This window comes from Nycticebus coucang, chromosome 6, assembly GCF_027406575.1.
Source record: "Nycticebus coucang isolate mNycCou1 chromosome 6, mNycCou1.pri, whole genome shotgun sequence".
Classification (NCBI taxonomy): domain Eukaryota; kingdom Metazoa; phylum Chordata; class Mammalia; order Primates; family Lorisidae; genus Nycticebus; species Nycticebus coucang.
The window spans coordinates 79264784-79283331 of NC_069785.1; the positions used below are offsets into that span (position 1 = coordinate 79264784).

At 38.5% G+C, this 18548-nt stretch overlaps 1 protein-coding gene across 6 annotated transcripts in view; it reads left to right on the top strand.

The window, feature by feature from the left end:
* The window catches only part of PEAK1 (pseudopodium enriched atypical kinase 1), a 384683-nt gene that overhangs the window by 323854 nt on the left and 42281 nt on the right, over positions 1 to 18548 (top strand). For 5 of the 6 annotated variants that reach the window (XM_053593373.1, XM_053593370.1, XM_053593374.1 and 2 more), the window contains one exon: positions 10702 to 10895. In XM_053593373.1, the coding sequence (XP_053449348.1) occupies positions 10702 to 10895 (194 nt within the window). Of the gene's footprint in view, positions 1 to 10701; positions 10928 to 18548 lie in introns of those variants that run through there. The other variant, XM_053593375.1, reaches the window with a different exon arrangement.

Here is an 18548-nt window from a genome sequence, read left to right on the forward strand (position 1 = left end):
GCCCTAGACAAAGGCCAAAGTTCTCCGCACTCCCGCTCAGGCTCTCCCCAAGGCAGTTCAGCTGAGTGCCAAGTCCAAAGACACCAAAACAGTTCACAGGTAAGGCCTTTCTGGTTTGCAGTCTCGCTGCTACTGAACTTACAGTTGCGGGCGGGTTTAGACGGATTGAACACACGCGACCACTTGCCGGTTTTCCACTGTTTTAGTCCTCCTCTTGGGGTCCAGAAGTCTCTCGCTGACTCCCTGTATCCTCTCAGGGGTGATGATAGGCAGATCCCACCAGCCAGAGATGCCTGGAGTCTTGTCTCCCCAGACTCACGTGCCCAGATGCAAGGAAGCTGTTACTTGGCTGCTATCTTGCTCCGCCTCCCAAAGTCTTCTTTTTATTCTTTGGATCAAACTAGCCTCTGAAGATCAAATTCCTACTTCTCATAAAGAGAAAAATAATTGGAGACAGAAGCTGAAAATAGCTGCTTGCTCTCCTGATCACATAGATTTTTGCTGTAAAAAAAACTTCTGGACTATCAGCATTTATAAAGATCACATCTACATTTGCTGACATATTGTTCCTAAAGTTTCGATGAGTTCATGAAGTCCTTTCTGTTGAATATTTAAATAATCGTGTTTTAGAGAAAACTGATAAATACCTTCCTTCATCCTAATCACAGAATGATGCAGAATGGTCAAGTGTATATGCACCATGATGGGGGTGGTCTTCAGACAGCTTTATGTTTCTTTTCTTTTTGGGAGATGATATAACTCCAGAGAAGTAAATTGACTTGCTTAGAGTCTCATAATGAAAAAGTTTCAAAGGGAAGATTCAAACTGATAATTCCCCATTTGTGTTAGCTTTGTTTGGTGTTCTGAGTTAAATGCCAGTGCTTATCATGTAATTCTTAACAATACACTCATTCCCATTATCTCAGCTATTTCTGAAGTCTGGCACTTTACATTCTTCCTGTGTTGTAGGAAATCAAGACGCAGAGGTTCACTGACTTCTCAGGGCCACTCTACAGGAAGATGGCAGAGCCCAGACTCTGACTTCAGAAGACCATTAGTCTCCATAAATGATTTTTGTTGCACTATTGGTGATGATTGCTGAGTCTTCTGGTGTCTGCCAGCCTGAGCACAGAAAGGCATGCTTATAACCAATAAGGGCTGCAGTAAGGTGTTCTGATTCACTGACCTGTCAAATAGCCTTAAAGTACAAAGCACGGGCATAGTTACTCACTCTCTTAAAAGCACTTTATGTGAATGTCCTAATTAATGCATACTCCTATAAATGTCACTACACCCATTTTACAGATGAATAATGATAGAGATAGCAGAGTAGCATTGGTGGCAGAGTTGAAATTAAATTTGACTTTCTAATTTCTAGGCCTGCCTTCAGACTTCTAGGCCACAATTTCAGTCAGTGATTATTTAACATAACTGCAATAGAGTATTGATTAAAGTTATCAGGTGATATTTAAAGGTATAATTCCAAGACCTGCAGTTTATCTTCATATAGTACCTCTATAATGATGATTTATTAATAGCAAAACGAAAGGTTTACCTAAAAGCAACAAAGTGATGATAGCTATGACATGCTGATCAGCCCCCTACCCCCAATCTTTGAAGACTGGCTGAGTTTGGAATAAATGGGTTTATCTGAAGTACTGTATCTCAGAAAGTTTGGGAAAAGGATGGAAACATATGTGGTAGCCTCCTCATAAGGGGCTTTATAGACCTGCAGGTAGAATCTGGAAGGCCACAAGGATCTACAGATGATGGGGAACAAAGGAAAGGCAGAACAAAAGTGGCATTTCAGGAAGAGTCCCCTGGAAAGGTGGTTAGAAAGTGCAGGCACTGTGGTTCCTCTTGTAGCAGCTTCTTCAGTCCCCATGGCCTTTTTTTTTTTTTCTCATGTTTTTCTGTATACTATTAATTTTTTTTAATCAAATTTACTTTTTGAATGTTTCTTTTTTTATTTTTGGGGATTCATTGAGGGTACAAAGCACCAGGGTACATTGATTACATTTGTTAGGTAAAGTCCCTCTTATGATTGTGTCCTGCCCCCAAAAGACCCCTGTATCACAAACCGTGACTCACTGGTGTTAGATGATATCTCAGGGTGGTTTTGATTTGCGTTTCTCTAATAGGGATGATGAGCAGTGTTTCATGTTTGTTAGCCATCTGACCTTTTTGAGAATGTTCTTTTCATCTCTCTTGCCCATTGATATAAGGGATTGTTAGTTCTTTTTATGTTGATTAATTTGAGTTCTCTATAGATCCTAGTTATCAAGCTTTTGTCCAATTCAAAATATGCAAATGTCCTTTCCCATTGTATAGGTTGGCTGTTTGCTTTGGTTGTTGTCTCCTTAGCTGTACAGAAGCTTTTCAGTCTAATTAAGTTTCATTTGTTTATTTTTGTTGTTGCAATTGCCATGGAAGTCTTCTTCATAAAGTCTTTCCCCAGAAACACTTCATATCTTCAAGTGTTTTTCCTATGCTTTCTTTGAAGATTTTTCCTGTTTCATGCCTTAAATTTAAGTCCTTTATCCACCTTGAATCAATTTTTGTGAGTGGAGAAAGGTGTGGGTCCAGTTTCATTCTTTTACATGTAGATATCCAGTTCTCCCAGCACCATTTATTGAATAGGGATTCTTTCCCCCAGGGCCTGCCTTTTGATAAGATAACTAAAATATTACCACATATGGTAAGACATGACTTAAGCTGTGTCACAGATGTTTCATACTTTCAGAGTGGCCTTCAGCCATTCCAGGTTTCTTTTTTTTTTTTGGTAGAGACAGAGTCTCACTGTACCGCCCTCGGGTAGAGTGCCGTGGCGTCACACGGCTCACAGCAACCTCTAACTCTTGGGCTTATGCGATTCTCTTGCTTCAGCCTCCCGAGCAGCTGGGACTACAGGCGTCTGCCACAACGCCGGGCTATTTTTTTTTTTTTTTGTTAGTTTGGCCGGGGCTGGGTTTGAACCCGCCACCCTCGGCATATGGGGCCGGCGCCTTACTCACTGAGCCACAGGCGCCGCCCCGCCATTCCAGGTTTCTAACAAAAATCATAAATGTCATACTTGTCCAAATCCTCATTTTCTACCATTTGGGGAATATATATAATTGTATTCTAAAAATGTACCTCAGAAGCTTAAGAATGGTCCCAAAGTGTTACCCCCTTCCACCTTTTTAAATAGACTATTATGAATTTCTCATCTGTGACTAAATTATTTTATTTTCTCTTTTCTGCTTATGTCACTTCTAAGGAATGATGGTCCTTTATTTAAAATTTTCCTACTCACTTTTCTCATCTTGCTCCTATACTCATTGCCCTATTCTTTCTGGGAGAGAAAGGCAATGAAAAATAGTTTCTCAAAGTATAGTTCTAGGACCAACTGTATCAGAATCACCAGGAGTGAATAAAAGCAGGACTCCTAGGCATACCCCAAAGCAGTATATCAACCCTTGCAGCTAGGCGCTGAAAAGCTGCTGCTTTAACAAGCTCCCCAGGAAATTCTTGGGTATATTAAAGTTTGGTTTGGTAGCCATTGGCATATTTTAAAACATTGACTTTGAAGTTCCCTGGGAATTGGGTTTGTATCCTGCTTTTGCCACTTACTAGCTGTGTCACCTAGCACAGGCTACTTGAGTTCTGCTTACCCAGTTGTCTCATCTTTAAGAGAGAGTAAAATAATTGTAGCTAAACAGATACAAAGGACAGACTCAAAGCTAAACTGCAGGGTTCAAATCTCAGCTCCACTAGTTACTAGCTGTGTTATCTGAGGTGAGTAACCTTTCTGAGCCAGTTTTCTTCATTTGCAAAACACAGATAATATCCTGCCTAATAGGTTGTTGTGAGACTTAAATAAGTTTATATAATTAAGGGATTAGAAAGGGAGACAATAAAAATAAATAAATTAAAAAAAAAAATAGAAAGGGAGACAAGATCCCCCACCCCACCCCAGGGCACAATTGGCAATGTCTGGAGACATTTTTGGTTGTTATTAACTGAGGAAGCAAGAGGTGGTTCCTAACTGTGTGGACACCCCTTCACAGCAAAGAATTATCTGACCCAAAATATTGATAGTGTCTCTTTTGAGAAACATAGCTTAGAACAGGCACATAATAAGCACTATATAAGTTTTGGAAACTGTTGTTATTTGCTACTATGGGAATAATAAACCTTACTTGGAGCATTATTGTTAAAAGGTAAATATTTAAGCACACTAGTTAGCACGCAGTAAATGTAGAGTTAGTGACAGTGACGATTAGTATTAGCAAGCCAGATATCTATAAACACAATCATTCTATAATAGCTCCCATTTAAGGAGTTTTTGTGATGTAAATAATGACTTATTTGGTAGATTTGTTTGGGATTTTTCTAAAGTAGAATGTAGCTATCTCCTTTTCAAAGCATTTTTATATCCTCATCTTCGTAATCAAGCATTTATTGATGAGTCTCATCCTGAGCTTTCCTGATGTTTCTAGTGCTGTAGAAAGAACCCAGATGTTAAAGTTAGACAGTATTGGTTCCGATCCCAACTCTACCACCTAAGTGCCCAAGCAGTTTTAAGTAGTTGACTTAATTTCTTTCAATCTCAGTTTTCTCATCTGTAAAATGAGAATAATTGCATCTACCTCCTGAAATGTTTTTGTGAATTAAATGGAAAAGTGCACAGCTTGTGCAGTGTTGAGTAGGAGTATGTTTTGAGCACTTTAAGATCTCGTTCCCGCCCTACATCCATTTCCTCAGTGAGCCTACATTTTTTGGAGAGCAAACCGTACATTCATTTCTCAGCATCTCCCTACTCTGACTCAAAGGCAGAGGGAGATAAGAGGAAAGTGGAAAAAGATGTACTGACTTGTTTCTCCAGTGCTTCTAGGCATGCAGAAAAAATTCCAGAACCCTGGAAAGCCTGTTCCACATCTTCCCTGGGTTAGTCCCCTCAAAGAGGGCTATGGGTGTTTTCTTCTAATACCTTGTCTCTTCGGGACATGTACATTAATATCTCACTCCATTTTTTAGACGTGAACCAAGACCCAAATGACGATGCTGAGGAGCTACTCCTATATCTCTGTTATTGAGAATGGCAACCATATATTATTGCTCTTTTCCAAAATTAATTTATCTTTTCTATTAGTTTGCACAGATGGCATTCTGACTTTGTATTTCATCGGATTTTAAAACTGTAATTTTTCTTAGTATTATGAAGGTGACAGTGATTTACATAGGCCTGTGTTTTTATCTGCTTTGCTGTCTTTTAGTCTGGTGTCTTGAAGACACTTTTAATTTGCCATTCATGTCTGCTGAAAAATGCAAAAAGTAGATCTGTGCAGTGTCAGAAAATTAGATTCTATTCAAGACCTTGCACATGGGTGTCAGTTTTCCCCATCCCAAGACCTAGCCACTTCATTCATGCCCATAAAAACTCCCTTATATTAGACCTATTAGAAACTCATTAGATCTCAGTTAAAGGTTAATCTCAGTTCAGGATAAGAAGTTTGACGTTTTCAGTTAAAGACTACAGAAGGCTTAGTGGAAAATTGAAGACATTAGATAGTGATCAGTGGACATAACACTTTCTGCCTGAGAATGTCAGTAATTGGAAAGTGTAGCAAAATCAAGTTGATGATCTGGAAACTAAGATAGGATTAAGAAATGTCACATTGGTAGGGGGTCCTAGAGGTAGAGAGACAAAAAGAAACAGTTTTTCATTTTTTCTCTTCTTCCAATAGCTTACAAAGGTGTGGGATTTAATAATTTTGAACTCTTCTTATATGCTGTTGTAGATTGCATTTCTGCAAAGGTCCATCATCCCCAAACCTCAGAAATACGTAGCTCTGGAAACCAGTAACAAAACTGGACAATTTTGTTTCTAATGTGACTTGGTCTGATTTTTAGGGGTAAAATCACACTTTTTTTTATTGGCTGTCTTGGGCAACTAAAGACAGATGTACCTGCTGAAGAGAGCTGGCAAATTAGAATATCATTTGCCTCAAGAGGCAGATGGTCTCTAGAAGTCTGATTTCATTTACTGTCCCTTTTGAAGCTGAATGAAGGTGGTTGAATTTGAAGGTAGAGTTAAACTGAAATTGTGGAAATACTTGGATACATATATAAGGGCCTTTAATCTGTTTTAATATAGAATTTGATCTGCCTTTTTAAAAAGTACTTTCACACATTTACAGAATTTTTATAAAAATCTGTCTTGAACAAATTTTCCAGGAAAAATTTTAAAAGATTATTTTATTTAATGGTGTAATGATTAATCCTACCACCTGGGTAAGCCAAGTGAGCTTCCCATAGGAGATTGTTTCTGCAGCTTTGAATTATGTATGAATATTGCAGACTGATGAGATAGATATAATCTTCCAAGGGATTCATTTATATAACAGACAAATCTATAACAATGTTACTATTTCCTTTAAACACCTACATGTTTAGAAAATGAATTGTCTTTGTGGAGATGATGGCATGGTTGCTTTTTTGTTTTGTTTTTTTTTTTGTAGAGACAGAGTCTCACTTTATGGCCCTTGGTAGAGGGCCATGGCCTCACACAGCTCACAGCAACCTCCAACTCCTGGGCGTAAGCAATTCTCTTGCCTCAGCCTTCCGAGTAGCTGGGACTACAGGCGCCCGCCACAACGCCCGGCTATTTTTTGGTTGCAGTTTGGCCGGGGCCGGGTTTGAACCCGCCACCCTCGGTATATGGGGCCGGGCCTCACTGACTGAGCCACAGAGTCAGGTCAGACCATAAACCTGACCAAATCTCAATTAAAAACTGGCCATTGGGCGGCGCCTGTGGCTCAGTCAGTAGGGCGCCAGCCCCATATACTGAGGGGGGTGGGTTCAAACCCCGCCCGGCTGAACGGCTGAACTGCAACCAAAAAAAAATAGCCGGGCGTTGTTGCGGGTGCCTGTAGTCCCAGCTGCTCGGGAGGCTGAGGCAGGAGAATCACGGAAGCCCAAGAGCTAGAGGTTGCTGTGAGTCCTGTGACGTCATGGCACTCTACCGAGGGCGGTAAAGTGAGACTCTGTCTCTACAAAAAAACAAAACAAAACTGGTCATTAATGAAAAATTTGTTGAAAAATTTAAAGTGCAGTCAAATATATGTTGTCCTTCTTTTATGACAGCAGAAGGAATGCTGAGGGTTCAGAACAAAGAGTAGGCTAACTCAGGATTTGACCCAACCTGAAGATCAGGGGACCCAGATACCAATACCATAGTTGTTATGGACTTTCCACATCATATTACAAATCTAGGGATTGTTTCGATGTGAACTTAAAAATAGCAGAAATATAAAAGGCATAACTTCCTCTTAGTAAGCCATTTATCACTTTATCACTTTATAGTTCTGTTTTTATAGTAATGAAAATGAAATTCATTGAATAAACTGGAAAAAACAGTCTAAATACCCTGGTCATTGTTCGTGATTTCAAGATGTGATAACATACAGTATATAAGAAGTTTTCACGTATTTCTTGTAATTTTCATTTTAAAGAATTTGTTATCATCTGTCTCATGGGTGAAACGGGAGACATTTTCATTTTCTCCGTTAACTTCCTTCTGATGCTGCTGCCATCAAGTGTGTTCAGAAGATCAAAGTAATAGGGAAACAATCTAGGTTCTGATTCCCATCTTAGTGTTTTTTGTGTTACATTAAACATTTCCCAATGAAATGGTGGTGAAACTCTGTGTTTGGAAATAAATCCCATATTTATAAAATGTCATTTTAGTATTTGGGAGGGTTTTCTGATTTTATATCTAAATATGAAACAAGTCAATGGTCAAAAATTAAATTCCCTTATTAAATTAATACATCTAATGATAAACTAACCATAAGACTTTCTTTTTTCTTCTTGAATGATTTGTGTGTGTTGTTTATGCATAGTGAGTGAGTCAACCCTCTCTGATGCTTTTCTCAATTCTTTATTTTTTAGTCATAGCATGTTACCATATCTAAGCTTGAACTCTCAAAGCTTCTCTTTTTCTCTCTCTCTCATCTCTTTTTCACCATTTTAATCATACAAAGAGCTGTTCTTCCCTCAATTATTAAAACATGACATATCATTGATGCATTTTAAAAATTCTTACTCTTTTTAGAAGCTACTATCACATTAAATGCAGATTAAATATTTTAGTATTATTTGCAAATACATGTGATTTTACTTTTACCAACTCTATTTGCATAATTCTTTACATTTGACAATTATTTTAATTGTTGATTTAATGTATCAGTGTACTTATTTAAAATGTGCTTATGAAAATGGATCTTCATCTGGAATATAGGCTGTGCTGCCTTGATCCTCAAGGAGTTAATTAAACTAGCTTTCACTTTGCCTAGCTCCCCAAAGGTAATCTGGCATATTTCCCAGACCAAACCCCTAAAGTAAAGGTCAAGATGCAGTGGGTGGTATTAAAGTACATAATTCAAGTCTCTTCTCATGGTTTGCCCAACTTGTAGCTCTCCAGAACTCATTGGAATCTGTGGTTTATCAGAGTTTCAGGACATAATTAACAGCTCAAGGAGGCCCTGTGAAAGTATCCTTTAATGGGGAATTGTGTTAGTGAGTACCGGTGGGTGAGTCTTTAATATTTCTTGGTTTTTAGCATTCCATGTTTTGTTTTATGAAGCCCTTCAGAGGGCAGAGCTGTGTTATATGTATGTGTGTGGAACAGGCCCTTACCATTACTCACAGGTTAGTAGCAGCAGCTCTTTCTCTGGTTTCCACAGTAGCTGAGCTTTGTTGTAAATAGCCCATTGCCTGGGAGGAAAACAGACACGTGTTGGTGGAATCATGACTTCCTTTGCCACCCTTTTGGACAAATAGGAAGGAGAGTTTTATTTTATTATAGTAATATCCAGGAGATTGAAAGGAAAAAGAAAAAAAGCAAGAGTTGAGGTTGCAGAGATAAGTAGCCCAGAAACAATTTTTTAGAAAACCTCTAAAGCTGACTTTAGAATAAGAAATGTCTGGAGCTTTATGATTTTTCTCTCTTGGGTCTTTTGGGGGTTGATATTTTAAAATGACTTTATATTTATTGCTTTGAAATTAGAAATGGTTAAATTGACTTTTTCCCAGAAAAGAACATTTTCCTAAATCATGCTGATAACTGCTCAGTGATACACAAATCTAAAGCAAACACTACGTGATATCTGAGAGTGTGTTTTAGAAGTGTCGCTTTGCTTTGTCTTTGCTAGTGCATGGAAGTAGAGCCCTCTTGTTACCTTCATTTTATGATGCTGCATGTTATGAGAAACCAGCTTTGTATGGAGTTTCTCTTTGGGGTTGATGACCAACAGCAGCCCGTTGAGAAGGCACAGTATACTTTCCTATATGAAGCCTCCCTCACATAGACTACCTTCTTGACTGCCAAAGGAGTGATTCCTCCCCCACCTCACCACTGTCCCTAAACACCAGAGCCCCTAATGGAACTTCTAGCTCATTGCTTATTCCCATTACAGAGAGACCTCTCTCTGGCTCTGACAACTTTGAAAGAATATTTTTGAAGTTGTGTATCCAGCAGGCTTATTTTTCTATCCAGGCACATGCACAATTTCTGTAATGAAGGATTGATAAGAAGGCACTTTCCTTTAGATGTGCTCTCTTAAATCCACAGATAATGTATGTTCTGATGATACACGATCAAACAAAGTACCTCTTTTAAAGAAACTTACATCATCATGACTCACTGTCAATTGAAAATCAGAAGTAACATGTAATAGTATATAAATGTTTCCTTTTCTTCTTTTTTTCATAAAGAAACTAGGAAGAAGAGCTGATGAGTTGTGTGATAGTGTAGGAACACTTTTCAGGAGACCTAGAAACCTTTAAAGATGCCAGATTTTGAATTTATTTCATTGACCAGCCCACTGAGATTTTTCTAACTAGGTTACTCCACCAGCATTTAATAAGCGTTCCATCCCTTTGTGCTTTATAGCAACAGAATGGGCATAGTTCAGAGGTTGAGGAGTGGAGAAGATGGGCAGAGGTAGTTATAAACAAGTAAGATTGATCCTACACTGATATGTGGCCAGCAGGATGCTTCAGACTGATTTTAATAGATGAAATTAACTAGAAAGTGGAACTTCCTTTTCCATTTGCCTCCCTTGCTACATGCACATAGGCAAAGGTCAATGCTTCTATTCTCCTGGCAACAAGACCTTCCAGGCCTCAGTTTACCTATTAAAAGAGTTGTTTAACTTCCGTGTTTAGTCTAATCTCAACTTTATTTTTGATCCTTTACTAAATACTTCAGTGAACACTCTAGTATTTTCTAAATACTACATACTAAGTAAATACTATATAGTAAAGTAGATAGTATAGTAGTAGAGTATTGTACTATATCATAGTCAATGTGCTAAATAATTGAGTATATTTACCTTTAATCACTTAAGCATTCCGTTCCCTCTACCACCACCATCATCACCTAAGAATATTGTTTTACTTCTTGCCTGTTATTCTCAAGCCTACCATACCTCCTTTACCAAATTGGATTTTCAATATGTATGAGTCAAGGTAAATAGAAGTACCAGCCTGGATGAAGTACTGCTTTATGTTTAGACAAGTATGTTGGGTCTATGACCCATTACTGTGATTATAGAACCAGATATTTATATTTATAGGAAGTATATGCCTTCCATGAATCTAAATTTTAGCAGAACCTTTGAATGCCTAGGTGACAAGTGATCTGATTTGTTTCAGTCACGTGACTCATGAAGTGACAGAGGATTTTTCTCCTCGGGATCCAAAATCTGTTGTGAAGCAAGATGGTGGGGGCTGCCCTTCAATCACACCAGCATTGCCTCTGCCTGAACTGGAAAGGGAAGAGGAAAAAGAAGACGATATTTCAGATCCTCTGAACCTGAATCCCTGTAGTGCAACATACAGCAACCTAGGTAAGTGCAAATGTCAAATAAACAGCATTTAAACTTCACCTTTTTATGTACTAGCCAAATGTTTTATTTTCCTGGAGAAATGGTTTTTATTCAGCTGTTGGAGTTAAACATTTCCTTTAAAAAAAAACACTGAATCTTGCTCTGTTGCTGGAGCTGGAGTGCAAGGGCCAATCATCATCACTCACTACAACCTCAAACTCCTAGGCTCAAGCAAGCCTCCTGCCTCAGCCTCCCGAGTAGTTGGGACTATAGGTGTGCACCACTGCACCTAGCTAATTTTATAAATTTTATAGAGAATGTTACTCAGGCTGGTCTCTCAAACTCCTGGGCTAAAGCAATCCCCCCATATCAACTTCCCAAAGTGCTAAGATTATAGGCATGAGTCACTGCACTTGACCTGGAGTTACAAATTTTAACTCATGTAAGAAAAAAGTTCTGATGTTTATCCAGCATGTATTAAGTACTTTCTACCACGAGCCCTTGCCGTGTGTTAAGAGTGCTGACATGGTTCCTGCCTTGAAGGACTCACTTTGGGAGAAAAAGGTAAACTTTTTAATGATTTCAGTATAATATGGTAAATGCAATGATGGAAACATACATGGAATAGTCTTGATGTTACTTGCGGGGGCGGGGGGTGCATCAAAAGATGCATCCCTGGAGATAATTTCTGAACTGATTTATCTGGTTGACGGAGGGAAGAAAGTATTCTAATCTGAGGCAATGATATGAGCAAAACTGTGGAGATGTGAAACAGCCTGGTAGATGTGGGTACCCTAAGTGTTTACTGTTGCCCAACTGTAGAAAGTTAGCCAATATCATGCATTTTGTGCTAAATAAAATACATGTGAGGATGGACTATTTGGTGGCAAGAAATTGGTAGGTGGAATACTATTGCAGGGCTGCAATAAAGGGATGGGAAGGGGAGGCCTCAACTAAAATAATGGGAGAGGGGACTGTAGAAACAAATTTGATAGATATTTAAGAGGGAAAATAAACAAGGTTGGATAATGCGAAGAATCTATGATGTATCCTAGATTTCATCTTTGGAAGTATTTAGGCAGAGGTTGACAAGCTCTCTCAGAGATGCTGTGAAGGACAGTGCTGCACTGCAAATAGAGTTGAGCTGAATTCCTGCCAGTGCAAAGATTCTTCAATTCTCCGATCATCTTCCCTCTTCCTTGAATACTTCATGACTTCTGATCTGTTTCCCTTCCTTGAGTGTCACACAGTTTCCTTCCTTCCGCAAAGCAAAGCCTGGGGCAGGATAAAGTTTCTCAGAATCAGGAAAGAGATGAATAACATGGACTACTACATGCAGAGCATAAGCAAGATTCTTGTGAACTACTGACCATTCCTTAGACTCTGTTTGGAAACCAGTGGCATATGTCATTGAAGCTTTCTTCTATCTAATTTCTCAACTCCTTTCTTCTTTGTCTTTTTCTTCCATCAGGTTATTGTAAAGAAAAATCATGCTGGGCAGTGCCTGTGGCTCAAAGGGGTAGGGCGCTGGTCCCTTATGCCGGAGGTGGCGGGTTCAAACCCAGCCCCGGCCAAAAACCACAAAAAAAAAAAAAAAAAAGAAAAATCATGCTAAGATCAGCTAGTGTACTTGGGATTAAAAGAGTCCTTAAAAAGGCCAAAAGGTTGAGGTAACATTGTAGGAGAAATACTTTAATGTCTCCTTTCAGAAAATTCAATAGTAACAACCCACATGCAGTTGAAAATAAATTCTGTAGGGAAAAAGACTTCTGTTTAAAGTTCTAGAAGCCTTATATGATTCACAAGTAGAGGAAGCATGCTATACTTTATCCAAGCAACTATTTTGAATATCATTTTCCAGTTGAAATAGATTTCATATTCAAACAGCTTGTTGGACTTTTTCCATTCATATATTTTATGAAGCACATTAGAAGATGAAAATTTTAGTCTACTTATTGTATTCTTTTGGACAGCATAATATAACAGGAATTATAATCAGATGTTTTTACTATACCAAAATTTCTTTCATTACATCCTCAGGAAAATATATAATAACTTTTACTAATTGTATAGTATTTTATGACATCTCTTCTTTAAAAATTCTCTGGCCAAAATTAGAATTAATTTATCTGTCTTCTCTATTAGAAGATTGGTAGGAAAAATAAAGCATTGCCTCCATGAATATCCTAAGTGCTTTACATATATTAGTTCATTTATTCCTTAGGAATTATTATTCCCATTTTTCAGATGAGGAAAGTGAGACAAATTACCTTACCCAAAGTCACAGAATCAGTAAGAGTTGAACCAATATTGGAACCTGGTCGGTCTTAGCCAGTAGACTAGAATGCTCTTAATCACTAAATTGTTGTAAACTACGGAAAGCCTCCTACTCTCCCCTTTTTAAGTCATCTACTTTCAGACACAAAATTTAAGACTTTTAAAAACATTATGGTTACTTAGTGTACAAAAACACTACATTATAGATGTCCTATCAGAAAAATAGCTTTCTTTTTACCTACTTCCTTTACATTCAAAAGTATGTTATGCCCATAAAATGTTGGCCAGTTTTCCTTCAGTGTTTAAGTACCTATGCATTTGACTCCATAGGGTATGATACATGGTTAGTTGCTTTTTTTTGAAATGTAATAGATAGGGTTGACTTGGTCAGTTCTAAGCTGAGGTTTTTTTGTTTTATTCTAATTTTTGTTTTGTTGTTGTTGCTAATGGAACAAGTATTTTAGGTGCCATTTGGAACTTTCCCTTTATTAATACTTTTAATAAATCATTTGCACGCAGTTTTAAACTACCCTTTGAGTAATTTTTCATAATTTAAATCCTCAGTAACTTTTTTTAAATGGTGTTTCAAAGTAAAAAGCAAGAAAAATTCTTATGCAATAGCTGTAGATCCTTTTAAATATTCCAGAACCATTCCATAAGAACCTTCTGCCTACCTGTTTGCTTGCATTATCTCTCCTTCCTTCCTTCCATCCCTCCCTCCCTCCATTCCTTCTAAATAATGCAGAGGATAGATGGACAGATATGGAAGAAACTAAGGGAAGAAAGTTCAGAGTTACCCACATTTTTACTGTGGAATTATTTCTGAAAATTGCATTGTAAAGTGGGCCTAGGAAACTGCATGATCTAGCAAGAAAAGAGATTGGTGTGGCGAGCTCAGAAAAATTTAAGCTCTTCTTATAGCTGTGTCACTGCCCACCTGCAAGATTGTGAACTGGCTACTTAACATCTCTGAACTTCAATTTCTACATCTAAAATGAGGAAATAGAGCTGGTGGGAGAAGTAGTACTTGGGACATAGAAGTGCTTAATAGTTGTGAAATGCTTTTATTTCTCCCTAAAAGTATATTCTTCTTTCTCCTTCAAATATGCTCAATGTGCTAACTAGAAAATGTAGAAAAAAGTGAAAAGGATTAAAAATGTTTTTTAGGGCAGTACCTGTCGCTCAAGGAGTAGGGCTCCAGCCCCATATACCAGAGGTGGTGGGTTCAAACCCAGCTCTGGCCAAAAACTACAAAAAAAAAAAAAAAAATGTTTTTGAAATGGCATTGAATAATCAAAACAACAAAATGTATATCTGGTGAAATGAGGGCTATCTGCACAACTAGTGACCCCTAGGTGTGAAACACAAAATGACCTACAGGACCCCAAGGTGGCTAAGAGGGACCAGAGAGATGACAAATAGAAGTAATGTGACTGTGCAGATCCAATTCCTCAAGATCTGCCAATTATAGCAAGTCAAAAAGGTGTGGTTTGGATTTGTTTTGTAATTCCTACATTTCTTTCATATTTCTGAAAGCTACATTTAAAAAAATAACTTAACTGGAATTGGCATTGATTACCCTCCTTCTGAATCTCCTTTAGACCTCTACCCTCCAGGCAGTTTCATTACTGTACTCTGTCTGATGTAACAAAAGTTGTTGTGATAGAACCATTCCTACAAAAAGCTACTGATTTAAGCCTTTCCTTTTTTTTTTTTTTTTTACCTTAGCATGTCACTCTCTAGGGTTAATCCATATGTCATTTTTCTTGTCCTTTAAATAAAGCAAACTTTATTTTGTTCATAATTGAGTTAATTATTAGATCTTAGGGCTGCACTATCCAGTGCACATAGGATAACTACTAACCATATGTGGCTATTTAAATATCAATTTATTAAAATAAAATCCAATTCCTCAGTCTTCTTAAGGTACCCAATAGTCACATGGGGCTGGTGTAGCTTCTATAAAGGGCAGTGCAGATATAGAACATTACCATTTTCACACAAAATTCTATAAGACAACACTGCTTAGGGAATTTATGTTATCTTATATGTTGTGCAAAAATCACATTATTCTTTATGCAAGTCCTTAATAAGGTTACCTCCAGAATAGTGATAGTTTTATTCTGGTTGATGGCCGTATGAGACCACTGATCCACAATGATTTCCCAAAGAATGATAGAATTTTTTTTAATCAGACCTTCAATATTTTCCCTGTGTGTCTTATGTCTATCTCAAAATGTCTAGAAGAAAGATCACTCATTTTTTTTTTAATGAGGCATATCTGACTATATTATCAGCTTAATAATAAAAGGAGCATGTCAATGTTATGACCAAATTCTGCCACTGAGAGATCACCAGACACACATGCAAAAAACAAAGGAGTGACTTTATTGAAGCAAATGCTCGGGCCGTGCCTCCGGCAGTGCTTTGCACAGAGGATGACCACAAGGTGGAAAAGAAAGTAGGTTTTATATTCTTTGGTGTGATGCATTTTGGTTTAAAACGCGGAAGTAACTTTCCCAAGATAAACCAGGGCCGAGTTGGGGTTGGTCGACACAGGGACTGAGGTAACTTAGGAGGTTCAGGATTGGCTGGCCCTACCCGGAACTGGCCCTCACTGGTTGTGGCTGGGGCACAAGAGCCAATTTTCAGCCAAGGGGGTGGCCGCTGAGAATTTCTCAGCCCCTGGTGAAAGACCGACTCTGTCCCTCTGCCTCACCCTGCTAACTAGCCTTTTTACCTTCTCTCTTTTCTTATATCCCCTATGTCTCTGCTTTCTGGGTGGGAGTTAGTTAACACTGTAGTGTAAATAACCCACTTGCAGTTAAAACCCTCTCTTTCCAGCAATTAAAGAGTTACTACAGAGTTTGTTAAAAACTATTCTTTTTGGCTGCCAAAAAAACCTGTGGTTGCTATGTTACAAATAGTCTTGAGATGAGGTGCTGGCATTCAGCAAAAGACCCAACTTCAAATTACTCATTTAGAACTAAAGAAAAAAAAATGGTCCTCTTTAAACTGCAGCCACTTGGCATTACTCAGGTTGGCATGTATTCTGCTGATGCTCTGGTGGCCTCTAGGAGGGGGGACAGGCTGTGGTCCCTCTGAGGGGAGGCGCCCCCTGGAAAACATCCCAGGGTTTCACCATGGAGTAGGTCTTCCATAGTATGCCACATTCCCCACCCTCCCCGGGGATTCAGTGCTAGGCTCTTCATCATGAGTTCTACTCTGGTAGAAATGAGCTGATGACTTTAGCTCTCCTTCATTCACTTTGTAACCAGGTACTCTGTACGTTGCATTTTAGAAAGGTCTATCAAGTCTCCTTTTTACCCAACAGATTTTTGGCTTGCTCCTCTTTCTGTGTCCCAACAACCTAACACATTATCTAAAACACACAGTAGGTGTTAAGAATGTGTTTGAATTAATGAGCTAAAAATGACTTTTGGGTTTTTCTTTAGAAGATCACCAGATTATTGAAATCTGGCTCTGCTCAGGAAAGTTCATAGAGGAAAATCACAAGTCACAGTTTATGTGCTCCATTAACTAGCTGGCTTTTCTTTTTCTAATATGGGACTTAATCCACAGGTTTCCTAATGTGTGTTGTGTAAGAATAATGTTGAGCCTGTGGCTCAGTGAGTAGGGTGCCGGCCCCATATGCCGAGGGTGGCGGGTTCGGACCCAGCCCCAGACAAACTGCAACAGAAAAATAGCCGGGCGTTGTGGCACGTGCCTGTAGTCCCAGCTGCTCGGGAGGCTGAGGCAAGAGAATCGCGTAAGCCCAAGAGTTAGAGGTTGCTGTGAGCCATGTGACGCCACGGCACTCTACCCGAGGGCAGTACAGTGAGATTCTGTCTCTACAAAAAAAAAAAAAAAGAAAGAAATTATATAAACCATGCCTGTGTTCCCTTTTTTTATGTCCCCATAAGATGCTGTCACATTTTTAATTTACTTTGAGCATCTCCTTAAAGCTACAACCTCACACCGGGAAAGAAAACACTTAAAAGTCTCCTGTCTCCAGAACTTCCTTTGGCAGTATATTGATTGTCAGTGTTAAATTTTAAGAAGTGAATATACTTAAAGGAATCTCATTGCATTGCTGGCCTGATGATGTAATTATGGAATGATGTCATTATAAATGCCACCTTTTAAAAAAATCTTTACATTATTGTTTATTCACTTACTCAACAAATAATTATTGTGCAGACATCATTCTACACACTACAAAGTTAATGATTTGAAGCAGAGATTAAAGAGTTGCACAATTTTAGGTTATCTGGATTTTTTTTTTTTTTTTTTTGCAGTTTTTGGCCAGGGCCGGGTTTGAACCTGCCACCTCTGGCATATATGGGGCCTGCACACTACTCCTTTGAGCCACAGGCACCACCCTGGAAGTTTTTTTAAAAACTGAGGTTGACAACAGTTTTGAACATTTGTTTGAACAGTTGTTATACTTCCTAAAATTGTAGTTATTTCTATTTTAAAAGAAATCATAAACTGTGTCCCTAAGTTAGCTACATTTACATTTAAAAATAGTTTACATGTACTAAAATTACTTGACAGAGTACAATATTCAACTTACATAGATAACTTATCCCATATAAATTATCTTTATTTTTGGAGAGGTTTCCACTAATGAGGACTTAACTAAAATTGATTCAGCTGCTTTATCACTGACATACTTTAAAATGGTCTGTGTATCCATTTATTTTAGGCTCCAGAAGTCTTTGGAGGTTAGGTTTGTTTTATTGCTTGGTATGAAGTTGATATCCCCTGTGGTTTCCCAGTTATTGCTTATATATGACTATGATGGGCCCCAGCACAATAATAATGGCAAGGTAGCTTAAGACCCTTCCTCCTAAACCGCTGATGCTTGCCGGCAAGTACCAGCTTCAGCCACTGCGAAGCCACTTGACAAAGCTGATGTGCAGTAGTGGTGTGTGGCATCCCTATCTATAAACTCTAGTGCACGTCTCCCAGTTTGGAGATGATCATCTCTTCTTTTGTCCTCTCCCTTTCCATTCTCATCTATATTGCTTGTTTTGAGTCAAGGGGGAGGGCACAGGGGGTTAGGGACAAAGATTGAAATTACAATTTAAATAAGGAAGATGTGTTCTATTTATTTGGGCTTTAATACTTTAATTCAGCAAACATTTATTGAAAACCAACTATCTCCCCAGTACCAGGCTAGATGCTAGGAATACTAATCTGGTCTTCAAGGACTCCTGGTCTTTGGGAGAGAGAGACTTAGGGCTGGAGTCTTAGGAGGCTGTGTGATAAATACAGATATTTAAAGGTTGAATGAAAGCTTCTGCCTAGAGGAGTCTGGGAGAGGATCACAAAGAGTATAACATTCACCTGGAGGAAATGAAGAACCACTTTTTGAATAGAGGCACAATTAGG